Raw genomic sequence first — 12,986 nt, 5'->3', positions numbered from 1 at the left:
TAGAGGCATAAATTACATTCCGGTTGTTCCATGATCTTCCACAATTAGAGCATCCACCACCCCCACTGCTGTATCGCTGAAGCCCACCCCCCGCCCTTCCTGCGTAACGAGTAAAACCAAGAGCCAGCTCGGGGATGAGCGACAGACCCATCAGCCACGGAGCGCGCAGCAGCAGGAAATGTTAACTGGAGCCTGCGATTAATTCATTTTCTTTTTTTCTTTCAGTTAAGTGACTCATTTGAAGTATCCATGCTGCCCGCATGGAAAACGGCTTTTGGGTCCAGCGAATCCGGACGCAAGGAGAGGCTCACCTAAAGACCACTACAGGCACAGATTGCACCAAAAGAGGTTCAAGTTTCACCTGTGTGGAGTAAAATTACTCCCCTAACCAAAGTGGACTAATGATGTCTCTAATGGTTCACCTGAAGACGGTGGCTCACCTCCGGGGGAAAGGTGACAGGATCGCCAAAGTTACGTTCAGAGGTAAGACATCTCTCTCTCTCTGCAGCATGAGCAACATGACTGAATGCTGTGTTTTTTTGAACTCTCAATCACGCTGTATGCTGTGCCATGATTGAGGTTATGCTACACGACGCGATGGGACGTAATCAGCGATCCTGGCTGCGTGAAAAAGTTGGAGGAAACCTTTTTTTTTTTTCACCAAAGACGCGCTGCGCTCTGATTTAACTACGTGTCTTTTATCCAAGACAGAAACTGGTTTAATCTTCTTCAGACAAAAGAGACAGAGAGAAAGAGAAATAAAACTCATTTACGACTAAAAAAAGAGTTTTTGTACTACCAGATTTATATGAACCAATACTATGAACTTTCTATTTTGCACTTATCATCGTGTTAAGTACACGTTTACTTCCACTGGTGGTTAATAATGTAAACTCACTGCTTTTAAATATAATATAAATATAATATAAAACAATAAAATCTACCAAAGTATGAAAAAAAAAAAATATCCCTGTAAATATTTTGACTTTACATTGATTTCTTTTTTTCCCCACTTGTTTTAATGTACTTACTATTAACCTACTGAAACAATAAGGCCATGTATTGACTGAGCTGATGGCATTGATTACTAAAGAGGCTAATGTAGCAGGAAGTCTTCTTTATCACACCTTCGACTTTATGATCAATCCCCTAGTTCTTCTGTGTTATTCAGGGGCATTACCAGAGCCTTTGACCTGCGGAGAATCTAAAAGGAAAGAAGTAGGATGCTTAGTTGGGATTATGAATCCACTGACATCATACCTTGCTTTGGGGGTTTTTTTGTTTTTATGTGAGCGAGACAACCTGAGAAAAAACACTGGCTCAGGAAGGGAAAGGTGTGCTTGTTTCAGCACCCTGGACAGCGACCAGTCCACCCTGACAGGTGTCGAGTACCGTCTGATCTCCGGTTCAGACTCCGGCTGTCAGCATCACGATAGTGGAGGATGCTATAATACAGCCGCACCCCCCCTTCTTGCTTTCTCTTCAGCTTTATGTGTGCACCCTGGGGGGACAAAGGGATGGCTCTCAGTGCTGAGCTGCACTGAATCCAGCAGGGTCTTGATATTATATGAACCGTGCTATCCAAGTCAGGAATTACAGGAGATTGTCTTTTCATTCCTCTGTGGTCTAACCGTCAGCGCAGAGGCTGCAGTTCATGTGTCTGTTCTTTCAGGTAGCCCAAGCTACACTCTGTATGTGCATGTATACGCAGAAGATTAGCCTCCCTTCTGGGGACATAAAAGCAAGTGCCTGTAATATAAATAATTCATATTCAGGCTGAAGATTTGGTTTATGGTTAGTATAAGTCTTCAAGAAGTTGTTGTTCGTCAGTCCGGGCTTTTTTTGTTTTCTTCAGGCCAGGTTTAAATCTAGCATCAAGTAGCAGCCTGTGGTGGTTGACATTGCATTTATTTTGCGTGGTCAGATATTGGTGTGTTATACATTTTCATGTCTATGGGTCATTAGGTAACAGAAAGCACTAGTAAAAAGAAATATGGGAAGTTAAAATAAAATAAAATATACAATATTTGCATATGTGCAAATCTACAAGAAATAGAGATGGAAGTAAATGTAGACTATATGCACAGGAAAGATAAATGACAAGGTGTGAATGAGCCCTTCTTGGTCACTTTGCACAGGCATTAAGCTGCCTTTGTGTTTTAGTGATAGCTTCACCATACTTTGAAAGCCCTGATCACTCAGTATCTCTTTCTTTACATTTCTAATTTTTCAGTTTAAAAGCTATAATTAGAAATCACTTCGCTACAGATGGTGTAATTTGCTCAAATAAGGGACTATTTATTGACCCTTCATTTCCTCATATCTCCCATATTCTCTCCTCGATTGCAAATAAGTATTATAATCTATAAGATGAAGACATAAGAGTGTGTTTTTATGGCTTCCCTGATTCCACAATTGCAAAAAAGACCCTTCTGTTCACAGACTCTTCCACTGCTGCTGGTTTTTGAGGCGTGCTTTTCCCAAAAGGCTGCTGCCAGCAGAGTTTCCTGAGTGCTTTCAGCTCCAAAAAACTTCCTGTCTGGAGAGGAAGTGGTCTGCCCGGAAAGACCCTGCCCCCCATGTGCATGCCAAACCATGTATGATCACTGGAGAGGCTGGTGGGAGATGTTGTACAAGTACAGCCAACCACGGTGTGCTTCGGTTAATAGGCCAATAATCTTTATTGAACATGTCCATCAAGCTCTGGACTCTTCATAGACGTGATCTTTCTTCTTGTTCGTTCGGTTGAAGTGATTTTGTCTCAGACCTGCTTTGATTTGTTCGGCTGCTTTATGAAAATCATCAACCATCAACCACGGACGGTCCTTCGGATTAGCAATCTTTTGAGAGTCAAAGTAGCTTTAACCAACACCTACGGTCTTATTACAGTATTATTGTCTGGATTTCAGATTTCCTGAATCCAACTGGCTTTAGCCTGGGGGTTAACATGCTTTTTCCAACCTGCCATGAATAAGTGAGTGTTGCATATCATGAACAACCAAGCGATATGTGTGCTACACGATAAAACAGATTGTGTTTCACATTCAGATGTATTTATTAGCGTATTTAGCCAACAGTTACAAGGAAAAGACGACAGACAATGCTTCTGGGTCTTTTGTCCTTTCTGGTTGTCTGTTTACTCGTCATCTGTTTTGCCACCTTTTTGTTTTGGTGTTATTTTGAGGCACTATGATACTTTGAAGGTCTTCTGAAACTTTCACTCTGAATCGTTTAAGACTCTGCTGCAGCCCTGACCACTTCCGAATGCGGCCTGAGTGAAGGGATCTCAGTGAGTCCTCAGTACGTCTTGGCTTGTTGTAAACCAAGTGCTTTTTTTTTTTTTTTTTTTATGAATTTCCAAAAATAAAAGCTACATTAAATATTAAACACGTGATCTAAACTGCCTTCGGGGAGACTATGAAGTTGCTTGTACTGTGTAGTCGGTCCAACGCTTCTTCTTCTCCATTATTTGATAGCGGATACAACAAGTCACTTCAAAGGCAGGGCAAATTTAATTCTTTGATCAGCTCTTGGTGTTATCTGTAGCCCTTGGCTTTATCAAAGAACTGCATTCTTTTTGCTCAAATGCTGCAGGATCTACAGCAGAGCACCACAGTGTAGAGTATGCAAGAATTTATGAAAGACGAGGCCTATCTTTGTGCCTTAAGATATTCAAAACTCAAACACTTGACATGCACACAGCTGCTTGGCCAGTTGCTTTTACAACCCTAAATCTTCTCGGATTACAGGAACCGAAGTTTGTTCAGTGTATCGTATCCTGCAGACATAACGGAGGCCATTTTCTTCCCCGTATTGCTCTTTTTGTATGGATCCTCTGCTGGAACACACATCTACCGTGTTTAGCTTTAAGTGGTGGCCACCTATTTGGCCCACTGAGTGGATCAAAATTAGAAATGTGGCAAAATGAAGCTGTGAAGCACGGCACAGAGCGACAGAGATGAGATGCTGCAGGCAGGAAGAGAGACTGACAACGCCTGGATAGATCTTCTATTCAGCTCTCAGTTGTTCTGGTTCGTCCATACATCCGTGTTATACAAGAAAAGCTTCAAAGCAAGACCTTCACACAGTGTCCTCTTGCCTTCCTTTTCACTGCTTTTATCACTGTTTACCTGCATGAAATTAAAAAAAAAGTTCTCTGCCTCCGTTCATTCAGCTCCATCCTTCACCCTGCTCTTTATTTTCACACATTCATCGAGGTCAGATGCCAGTCTGATTAGCAGGATGTTGTTTTAGTTCGGCGTGGAGCACCTTACATAAGCCTCGCATTATCTGCCTTTCTAAACTCCAGTTAGACGAAAAAACTGGCATGACAGCAGGGCCGCTGTTTTCAATAATGTAGCAGGGACACCGTCTCTCTCTCTCTCTGTCTCTCCCACTCTCTCCCACTCTGACACCGAAGTGGTGTTTGTTTCCAAAAAAAATTTATTTCAAAGGATGTGGGTTTTGTGAGGCAGAAGAGGGTGTAGGAGTGATGGTGGGAAAGAGAGACGGGGAGCGCTTAAAGCAAAGATTACGGACTGGAGTCACAGCTGACGAGGTTTTATGAAGCATGATATCTGCTCGGCTTTGCTTACTCGGTTATTTGCCGTGTAAATAGCAGATAATCTCAATAATAATAGCGTTAAGGCTGAGGAGAATCTGTTTATTTCTATTCAGACTTTTTAATCCAGCCAAAGTGACTGGGGCTGATAACTGATATGTCCACATGCGCCAAAACAGACATCAACACCCACAGAGCCTCAGATACGCAAAGCAAACGGCCACAACAAAAGCAGAATGTACACAGTGGACGGAGACTCATTCATGAGCATCACAAAGCGACCAGGTAAGCTCAGGCTCCGGCACGCGTGGGTGACTCTGGTGACTGTGAACGGCTCTCTGGCCTGTGCGTAATCTTAAATAAATACTGCCGCAGCGCATTGTTGTTTTCGTGCACCTAAAGGCGACTGCGCGTTCTCTTCTATAAACAGTCCATAAACAATGCAAATAATCTCATTCTAATTTGTATTCTCCTCTCTTTACCTGCGGCACTGTCTCCGTTCTGTCCCGCACCGAGTCATTCTGTAGCCATTTAACCGTCTGCTTTTCTCTTGGGTCTCCACGCGCCTGGTGTTCGCCAGGTACTTAAGTCATTAATTAGTCTTTTCACTGGTTTTAATGAGACGGATAAACAGGGGATTGTTTTACTTAAGATAAACGTCTCGGTGTGATGATGCACTGATGCATCACACCTGCAGCTGTCCAAGGAAGGATACGTTTAGATCCTTTAGGTACGAAGCATTATCCTCTCCTGCACAGTGGCTACCTACATGACTGGCTGTAAGGATTTCTACGCTGTAAGACTCCCATATAATGACGAATCAGTGTGTGAGAGTCATTTTACAGTTGGTTGAAGTGGGACTACTTTGTAATAGTCTATGGTCGGCTACATCTTTTTGTTTTTATTAAGTAAATGCCACTGCAAAATTAAAGGGAATAAACTAAGAGCCATTGTTTCCTATCTGTAAAGCAGTGGTGCAGAGGTATAAACTGACATTGCTGCCGGTGTTTGGCGTACTTAAAATCCACCAGTGATTTACTTATTGCAATTTTCTGTGACTAAAAAAAAAGCCTGTCTCATAATTCAAGAAGATTATCCAGATTGAACCTTGCTCTGTATAGATGCCCCGTGCTCTGCTGTCCTCCCGCCGGCAGTAATCACGATGCCATTACCGAAACATGCTTTAAACTCCTTCTCATTTTTCCAGGCCTGTCCTTCTACAGCCGTGTAGCGGAGAACTGCGAGGAGGTGGCCCCCTTCAATGAGGTCAGTACCTTTTATTTCCCCTGTCATACACTATAACCCGCCTTGACAGTGACCGATCAGCAATTATCAGATAACAATACGCTGATCTCACAGGCTGCAGGTTCGGTTAATGAGCCGAGGGAGAGAACGTCTGTAATTAGTAGCCGTAATGTAGGTAATGGAGTCGTTTTTTATTCGGAAACAATTTAATCGATCAGATTAATGGAACTGAGATGCGCAGTGAAGGTGTTTAATTTTAGACATGAGATGAATGAGAACATTTCACATTGCCTGCAACATACAGTAGCTGGGAACCGGATCACTGGAGCTGATACAAGAGCTTCGGCATCATGAGCCTGAACTCAACAGTTAATTTTAATGAAGCATATTTGGACAAGATTTACAACATAGACTGTAAATAAAGATGGACACGGATCTGCTCCTCAGAAGTGAAGCCAAAGCAAGTAGAGCACCCCCTGGTGTCTGGCTGCAGTATAGGTCACAAGCTCCGCCCCCTCCATGTAAGTGGATGGGGCATGGGCCAAACTAAAAAATATATCAATTTTTTATTTTTTTTTCAAGGATGGTTTCTGTCATTTTAGGTAGTTAATATAATGTTGATGTTAATGCAATGTTCATTTTAGTTAGTTGTTTGATGATATAGAAACAACAGAAACAGGATGTGACATAATGGCAATTACCAGTTGCCATGCCAACGTTAAAGTGAGAGTTGTAAGAAAAAAAATAAAAACAAGCACAGTGTATAATCCAACATTTCCTTGTAACTGGTTGAGGTACAGCAGTACGATCGGGTCATCGATATCACGGCTCCGCGTGCCTCTACTCTTGGACCGTACTGCGCAGACTCTGGCTCCAAAGTTGCAAGATGGTGCCGCCTTTACCCCCGGGAAAATAGTGTCAGTTTGCCCAGTGCAAAGAAGTGGGGACACATGGTCCACATTTATATACAGTCTATGATTTACATGTGTTAATCTTAGTGTCTGTTGGTTCTGAACTACTGGTGAAGCTTTACATTAAGCATAAAGAAAGTCATATATGGAACATAAATCTCCTCACGTCACTAGATAACCGGATTTTGAGCAAATTGCAGGGAATGTAACATGATTCTCTGATGAGGATATTATTTTTCCTGACCAGGCAATTGGACAAGCTTTCATTTAATTTTTCATGAATTCAGTATTCAGCAGGGAGCACTGCCTTTTGAACTAGCTATTAGTTACGATGTTTTCAAAGAAACTTAAAGACGGCTGTCCAAGTATGTAATTATTTGTAGCACCTGGCTGCATTGTCAAACTAACTGCAGCATGCATACAACGGGAGGAATTTCATACAGGGCACATTTAGGGGTTTGTTTGTTTCAATCCCATACTGTATTATTTTGTGGAAAGTTAGTCTCGGTGGCTTAACAAGTCTAATGAGTGGTGAACAAAACACGCCACTGGGGTATTTGCTTGGCTATTTTGACTAGAAACACCATGAAGATGAAATTAACTGCAGACTTCGAGGTCTTTAAACACAAACCTTTTTTTCCACCATGCATCCATGCACTGAATAATCATATCGTATAAGGGATATACACACCAGTGCAACGCACCAGTATACTTGGTGCATCTTGCACTGGTGCGTCTTTTCTGCACAGGTGCTGCAGAGGGCACGAGTCTGTGCATCAAAAGAGAAACCCATTCACACGTGTATTCGCACCAACTTGGAAGGAACTTAGTAAATTGGAGTACATGGAGAAACTTGTTATGTGCCGGTGTCCGGCCAAGTGTCTCCTAATCACCCTCTCCTGTTCATTTATGGCTTTTTCAGGGAGCGAGAGCCACAGGCAGAGTTAATGATCGCTATCCATGCGTGGCATTGAAGAGGGCTGTAATTAAACTAGACTCTCCACGGCGGAAAAAAGAGCTGGTCTCTTAAATAGCTCTGTCAGACCTTTCGGCATCTTGCGAAAGAAAGTCTAGTGAATTTGAACTCCCTCGCTGCTTCGCGTTAACTCCAGTAAATTACATGAGTTTGAGCGACGGCACAGACCTGAGCATTCCTTTGAAAACTGGAATGGATTTTTACCTAAGCCTCTCTGGTGTTGCATGGTCAGTGTCTTTTAAAAAAAAATTCTACAGTGAGCTTCTGGGAACTCTTCCCAATTGGATTCCTGCAAGCTCCACCGACGCTGAACCACTGTTACGACGGATTCAAACACAAAGACTAGCATGAAGGAGCAGAGGAGGGGAAGTGACAAAGACATGAAGGTTGACGGATCAAGAGAGAAGTGCAGTAAAGAAATCCACACAAAGCAGAAGCACAGGAGACAGAACAGACGTAGGGGATGAAGTCATGGGATGAAATCCAGAATAATGAAAGGGAAAGCACCTCAAACATATACTGTGGGCTTCCCAGAGGGAGCGTTGACTACTTTCTTTCTTTTCTTCCTCACAGAGCTGCTGGTGTTTGTAGAGAAAAACATTTTTTCCTTTGATGGGTGCACAAGCAGAGTGCTGCTTCCTTTGTTGATAACCAGGCCTTTTGTTTTTAGTCTAATCAGGAGAATGACTGTACACATTTGGACACATTTGGACACTGAGTCACAGAGGAAGAGAGAGACACACATATACAGTATATTATATATGCAGTAGTCCCTGCAGCAAACGGTTTGTTTGTGATGGAAATACAGTATTAATAACTGTGCAATATATTATTACTGAGGTCAGACTACAGTAACTACTGTACTGACTGTGCTGGCATTGATACGTGATGTCTTCTGACAGCTCCACCCGATACTGCGTCTCACTCCTGTAGTGCCGAGGAGGTCATTAGCATCACTCAGCATCAATGAAACCCTGGGACTAACTGTGCTTCCAGTAGTCTAGTGTGTATTTGTGTGTGTGTGCTGCTGGTGTCCAAGCGTACACATGCCCCGTTCTCCTGACCCTTTGAACGGGTTAGCAATTCCTCCTCACATCCTCCCCATCATCGCCCTCGTCCAGCATCCAGGAACATTTGCATGGCTCGGTAAGCTCAGCGCAACCCCTGGAGTTGAGGGCCATTAGCATAGAGTTGTGTGTCTTGTTGCTTTATGCATGGGCTAGCAGGACGCCTTTGAACTAGTATGCGCACAGACTGGATGGGGGAATCTGGATTCATTATTCATTCCGTGGTGGGGCTTTTAGCGGCGGAACGCCAGGGCTTCCCCTCACCCCTTAGACATGACTGCAGCAAGGATTAGAGAGGCTGGCAAGCATGTTCATGTGGGTTTATTGTATGTCAAAATGTGTGTTTCAGCGAGCGCGTGTGAGAATTTCATAAGGAATGCGTCTTTGGTTTTACAAACAAGGCGTCAAGAGATCTGAGCTCTGCAGGGGGAATTATTGTGCAAACATAATGAGTATGAGAAGAGTCATTCCCCGCTAGCTTCCAGCGAATCCACCCCTACGGTTTGGTAAGTGCAAGGGCTGACTTTTTAATGAGAGTCTTGATTACACAACACTAAATTCTGAATCCTTTTAATGGCTTTTTCAAGGTGCTGTGTACTCACTGTCCCCACGTCTGTGTCACAGTGCAGATTACACCAGGAAATTATTCATCTCCATACAGAAAAAAAATTAAAAATATTCAGCAGCTCTTTCCTTTAAAACAGTTCTCGTAGGTGAGTTTGAGCGTGTTATCAGTTTTGGTGCGGTGTCGTCTCCATGAAGGATCACCTACCCTGACTTCAGCCCCAATTTCAAACATCTTGTGTGTCATTCAACACTCTAAAAGCTCATTAGGCATGACTATGTCCTTGAGTGCCTTTAGTGGAAATCTATCCATATACAATTCAGTGATATCACATATCTGAGGATGTGCACAACCAACTCTCTGACCCAATGGCAGTGCTGCCAACTCCTCAGTAAGGAAAGTAGCTATGGCTGTCCTAAAAGTCGCTAGAAGTCGCTAAATGACGTCGGCTAATTTGCATAATTTGCCATTTGGATGTAAGTGTGATGGACGCTGTAGGAGAGAGGAATAACGTGAATAACGAAGAGTAAAAAAAAAAACTAAATATGTTTAGAACTACAAATGAACATTCTTCTGTTGATTCTTGGTTGTTTTTTTATTTTGCCATTGAAATAGGCCATCACCTCTCAAAATAATGTCATGACTAATGCTTTGCCTAGCCACACAAAATTAATTTTGTCCTGTACTATTAACGCTCCTCCTTTATCCGGGCTTGGGATTGGCAAAGTGACTCAAAAGAGACACTCTGGTAGAGTTACTTAAGCTTTTCTTTTTTTAGTTTTCTTAAGTTTGGTTTAGTTTCTAACCTTATGCTCCACTAAGGAGCCAACAAGTCACAGTCACAGTAAAACATGAGCATTTTTTGCCATAACTAGAACATTTTTAACATTTTTTGTATAAATGGTTTTAACTTGACAAAATTAACAATCTAAATGGATTATTATTTTATTATTTATTTTAGTGTGACAGTGAAGAAACATTTACATTTACATCCCGCTCCGTACACCAGGGTGCGATCAGCGGCAGCTTTGTGCATGCGCCATTCATTTGCAGTCTGGACGCGGAGTGCCGTGGGTCTCCTCTCTGCTCTGATTGCTGCTGCGCGGGGCTACTGTGAGACTGACCGCCTGTGAGTGCTTTGGGACGGGGGAAGGGCTCACGGCAGCACCCGCTGCTTGTTGAGGACAGTAACTGAAAACCGATATGTGCTTTCACATCAGAGTCTCCAAAAACCAGAAAAGTCTCCAATAACACCAGAAAAAGTCGCTAGATTTGTCGCTAGTCGCTTTTGACAAAAAAAAAAATTTCAAGAGGATTTGAAAGTCGCTGGATTTAGCGAGAAAGTCGCCAAGTTGGCAACACTGCCCACTGGTCCATCATGCACACACAAAATACAATAAATACATAAAAACTTTGGGAAAAGTTTGGAAGTGAAAATAATGTCACAGGCGAAGAAATGCAGCCTTTTTTGCATTTCAACCATCATCAGGAAGCAATTTTGAAAAACTGGAGTGCATGGAGAAACCCAAAGTGGCATCTCTTACCTAAGTGTCTCCCACACACTGGCTTAAGGCCTGTCGGGGTCTGAGAGGAGTAAGTGGAAGTAATGATCTCCATCCATTTTTATGCTGCTTGGTGGGTAGGTTGTTCCAAGCGTCTTGGAGAATTTGCCACGTTTCGTCTGCGGATTTAGGCGTCCTTAGTGTCTTCTGTTGCCATGATGCTGAGATCTGGGCTTTGCGGGGACCAGATGACCACAACTTAATGCAATGCACTGGCAACTGCAGCCACTGTTATTGGCCGGTAGCAAAGGGAAAACAAAGAGGGCCGCTTAAGGTCTGACATTTTGTTTACCCACACAACCATTCAACAACATCACTTCCTCTTTCACTCTCTAGAGTAATTACTACAGCTGCCAAAGGCCCGTGTCACTCTGTTGTAAACATGTCATTTTGCTGACGCTGCCATTCTTCCTGAGAGAGGACAGTCTCAGCTGTGGCAGAAGTTCCTCTCCAGTTAACAAGCCTCATCAGCCTGACCAGTTCTCTGAACTCCGGGGCGCGTTGTGGCCGATCAAAGTGAGTTCCAACAGACCACAGTGAGCTCACTTCCAAACCACTTCCGACGTCCTGCGGATAATTGTGTTTAGGAAGACAGTGGGTTCAAGTCAGACACATCTGTTATACGAGAACATGCTGTATCGTTGTCGGGGTTGGGTTTTTAAACCAATATACATTATGCTAAGTTCATATTTAGTAAATCACAGGAGGATAAAAGGCTCTTAATGCCTGACCTCGTGCATTAGGAGGATCCACCTCTGGAGGTTGTATTTCAGCTTCACTGACCGCTTGGACCACCAGTACGGAGAAGAGAAGCATGAGTGGCCTCGGGACTAGACACAAGCTGGAATATTGCTGGTGCTAAAAATAGTTTACGAACTTAGTTTTGAAAATTCGGGGCTGCTCTGAGGAGGTGCTTTCCCACCCCTCGGAGTATTGAATAAATGATGACCTCCGCAGAATATCTTCTTTGCTTCTTTAGAGCCGGAGGGAAGCTGAAACCAGAAATTCAAGCGGTGAAAAATGAGCAAAATATAATCTGCAGCTTCCAAACTTACAATATGGAACCTCATTTTATGCTTGTTTGCACGATTCATGCTTTTTATCGTGCATTCATTCAGACTGTTTTATATAAAATGACAACACCGCGGGAGCATAGAAGTCTGCACACACAAGATAAACAAAAAAGTGTGTCTCTCGAGAGGCCTCAGTAGAGACGGGTACAGAAGTCAAGTGGAAAAAAACAAAGTCCCTGAACTATGAAAGATTATGTGCATGGTCAGGACAAATTAAGCATCAGGACAGAAAACAACGTATTCTTAATGTGCACCATCTACATCAGAACTGTTGTGGGCACTGTGCTACAGTGAAGATAATAACGTTATGTTTGTAAGACTGTAATGGAACGACTTTATCCCAAACTGCTCTGTGGACATCATTCAGTCCATTAAGAGACTTTGACACCTTGATCCAGGATGTTTGGCACAGCCTGTGATCTAGATAGTTACTGTCGAAAACCCAAGGCTCATACCAAACAGAGCATTTTGTGCACCCGTACATGTTTGTTGTTTTGGTGTACTTCAGCTCTAGTCCTCCTTTAATTATTGAATAAGCTGAATTATTTCCTAGTTTGGAGTTTCCTTTTTTTCCTCCAGTGCGTTTGGATAGACATGCACCTAATGAATAAAAGCTCCTGTTGTTCAAAAGATTAACAAAGACAAAAAATGTATCAGCAAAACAAAATAAAGAGTGGCGAGTGCTATCTCCGACCATTGTGAAGCAGTTTACTTGACAAGTGGGTGGTCAATTATCTCTGCTCCGTCTTCCACAACAGAAACTGCGGGGCAGCTCTCTTAGAGTCCAGCTTGAGACAAAACAAGACTTCACAGAATTAACCCGTCTCACTTATCTGCAAATCTGCCCAATTTCGAGAAGAACCCACGTCCAAATTGAGTCTCTCTTACACAAATAAAAGTATTTGAATTTTTAATTTTTTTCAGTAACTGCTTTTATTAATGGTTTATTTAACTTTGTCTCAATGCAGTAGTAATAATCAAAATCAAAAAACAGCATCAGCAAAAACTATCGAAGCATATTTTCTG

General features: G+C 42.7%; 1 protein-coding gene across 1 annotated transcript in view; it reads left to right on the top strand.

Annotated features, from left to right (window-relative positions):
- Window positions 1–272: 272 nt before the first annotated feature.
- Window positions 273–12,986, top strand: part of otofa (otoferlin a) — a gene marked incomplete at its 3' end in the record, with an annotated part of 72,184 nt that continues 59,470 nt past the window's right edge. Inside the window, exons 1-2 of the mRNA XM_084560214.1 lie at window positions 273–483; window positions 5,769–5,827. Coding sequence (XP_084416340.1) covers window positions 402–483; window positions 5,769–5,827 — 141 coding nt within the window. The 5' untranslated portion in view covers window positions 273–401. The remainder of the gene's footprint in view (window positions 484–5,768; window positions 5,828–12,986) is intronic.

Source organism: Chelon labrosus (genome assembly GCF_963514085.1).
Source record: "Chelon labrosus genome assembly, chromosome: 14".
NCBI classification, from domain to species: Eukaryota; Metazoa; Chordata; class Actinopteri; order Mugiliformes; family Mugilidae; genus Chelon; species Chelon labrosus.
This window is presented reverse-complemented; position numbering and strand designations above follow the sequence as displayed.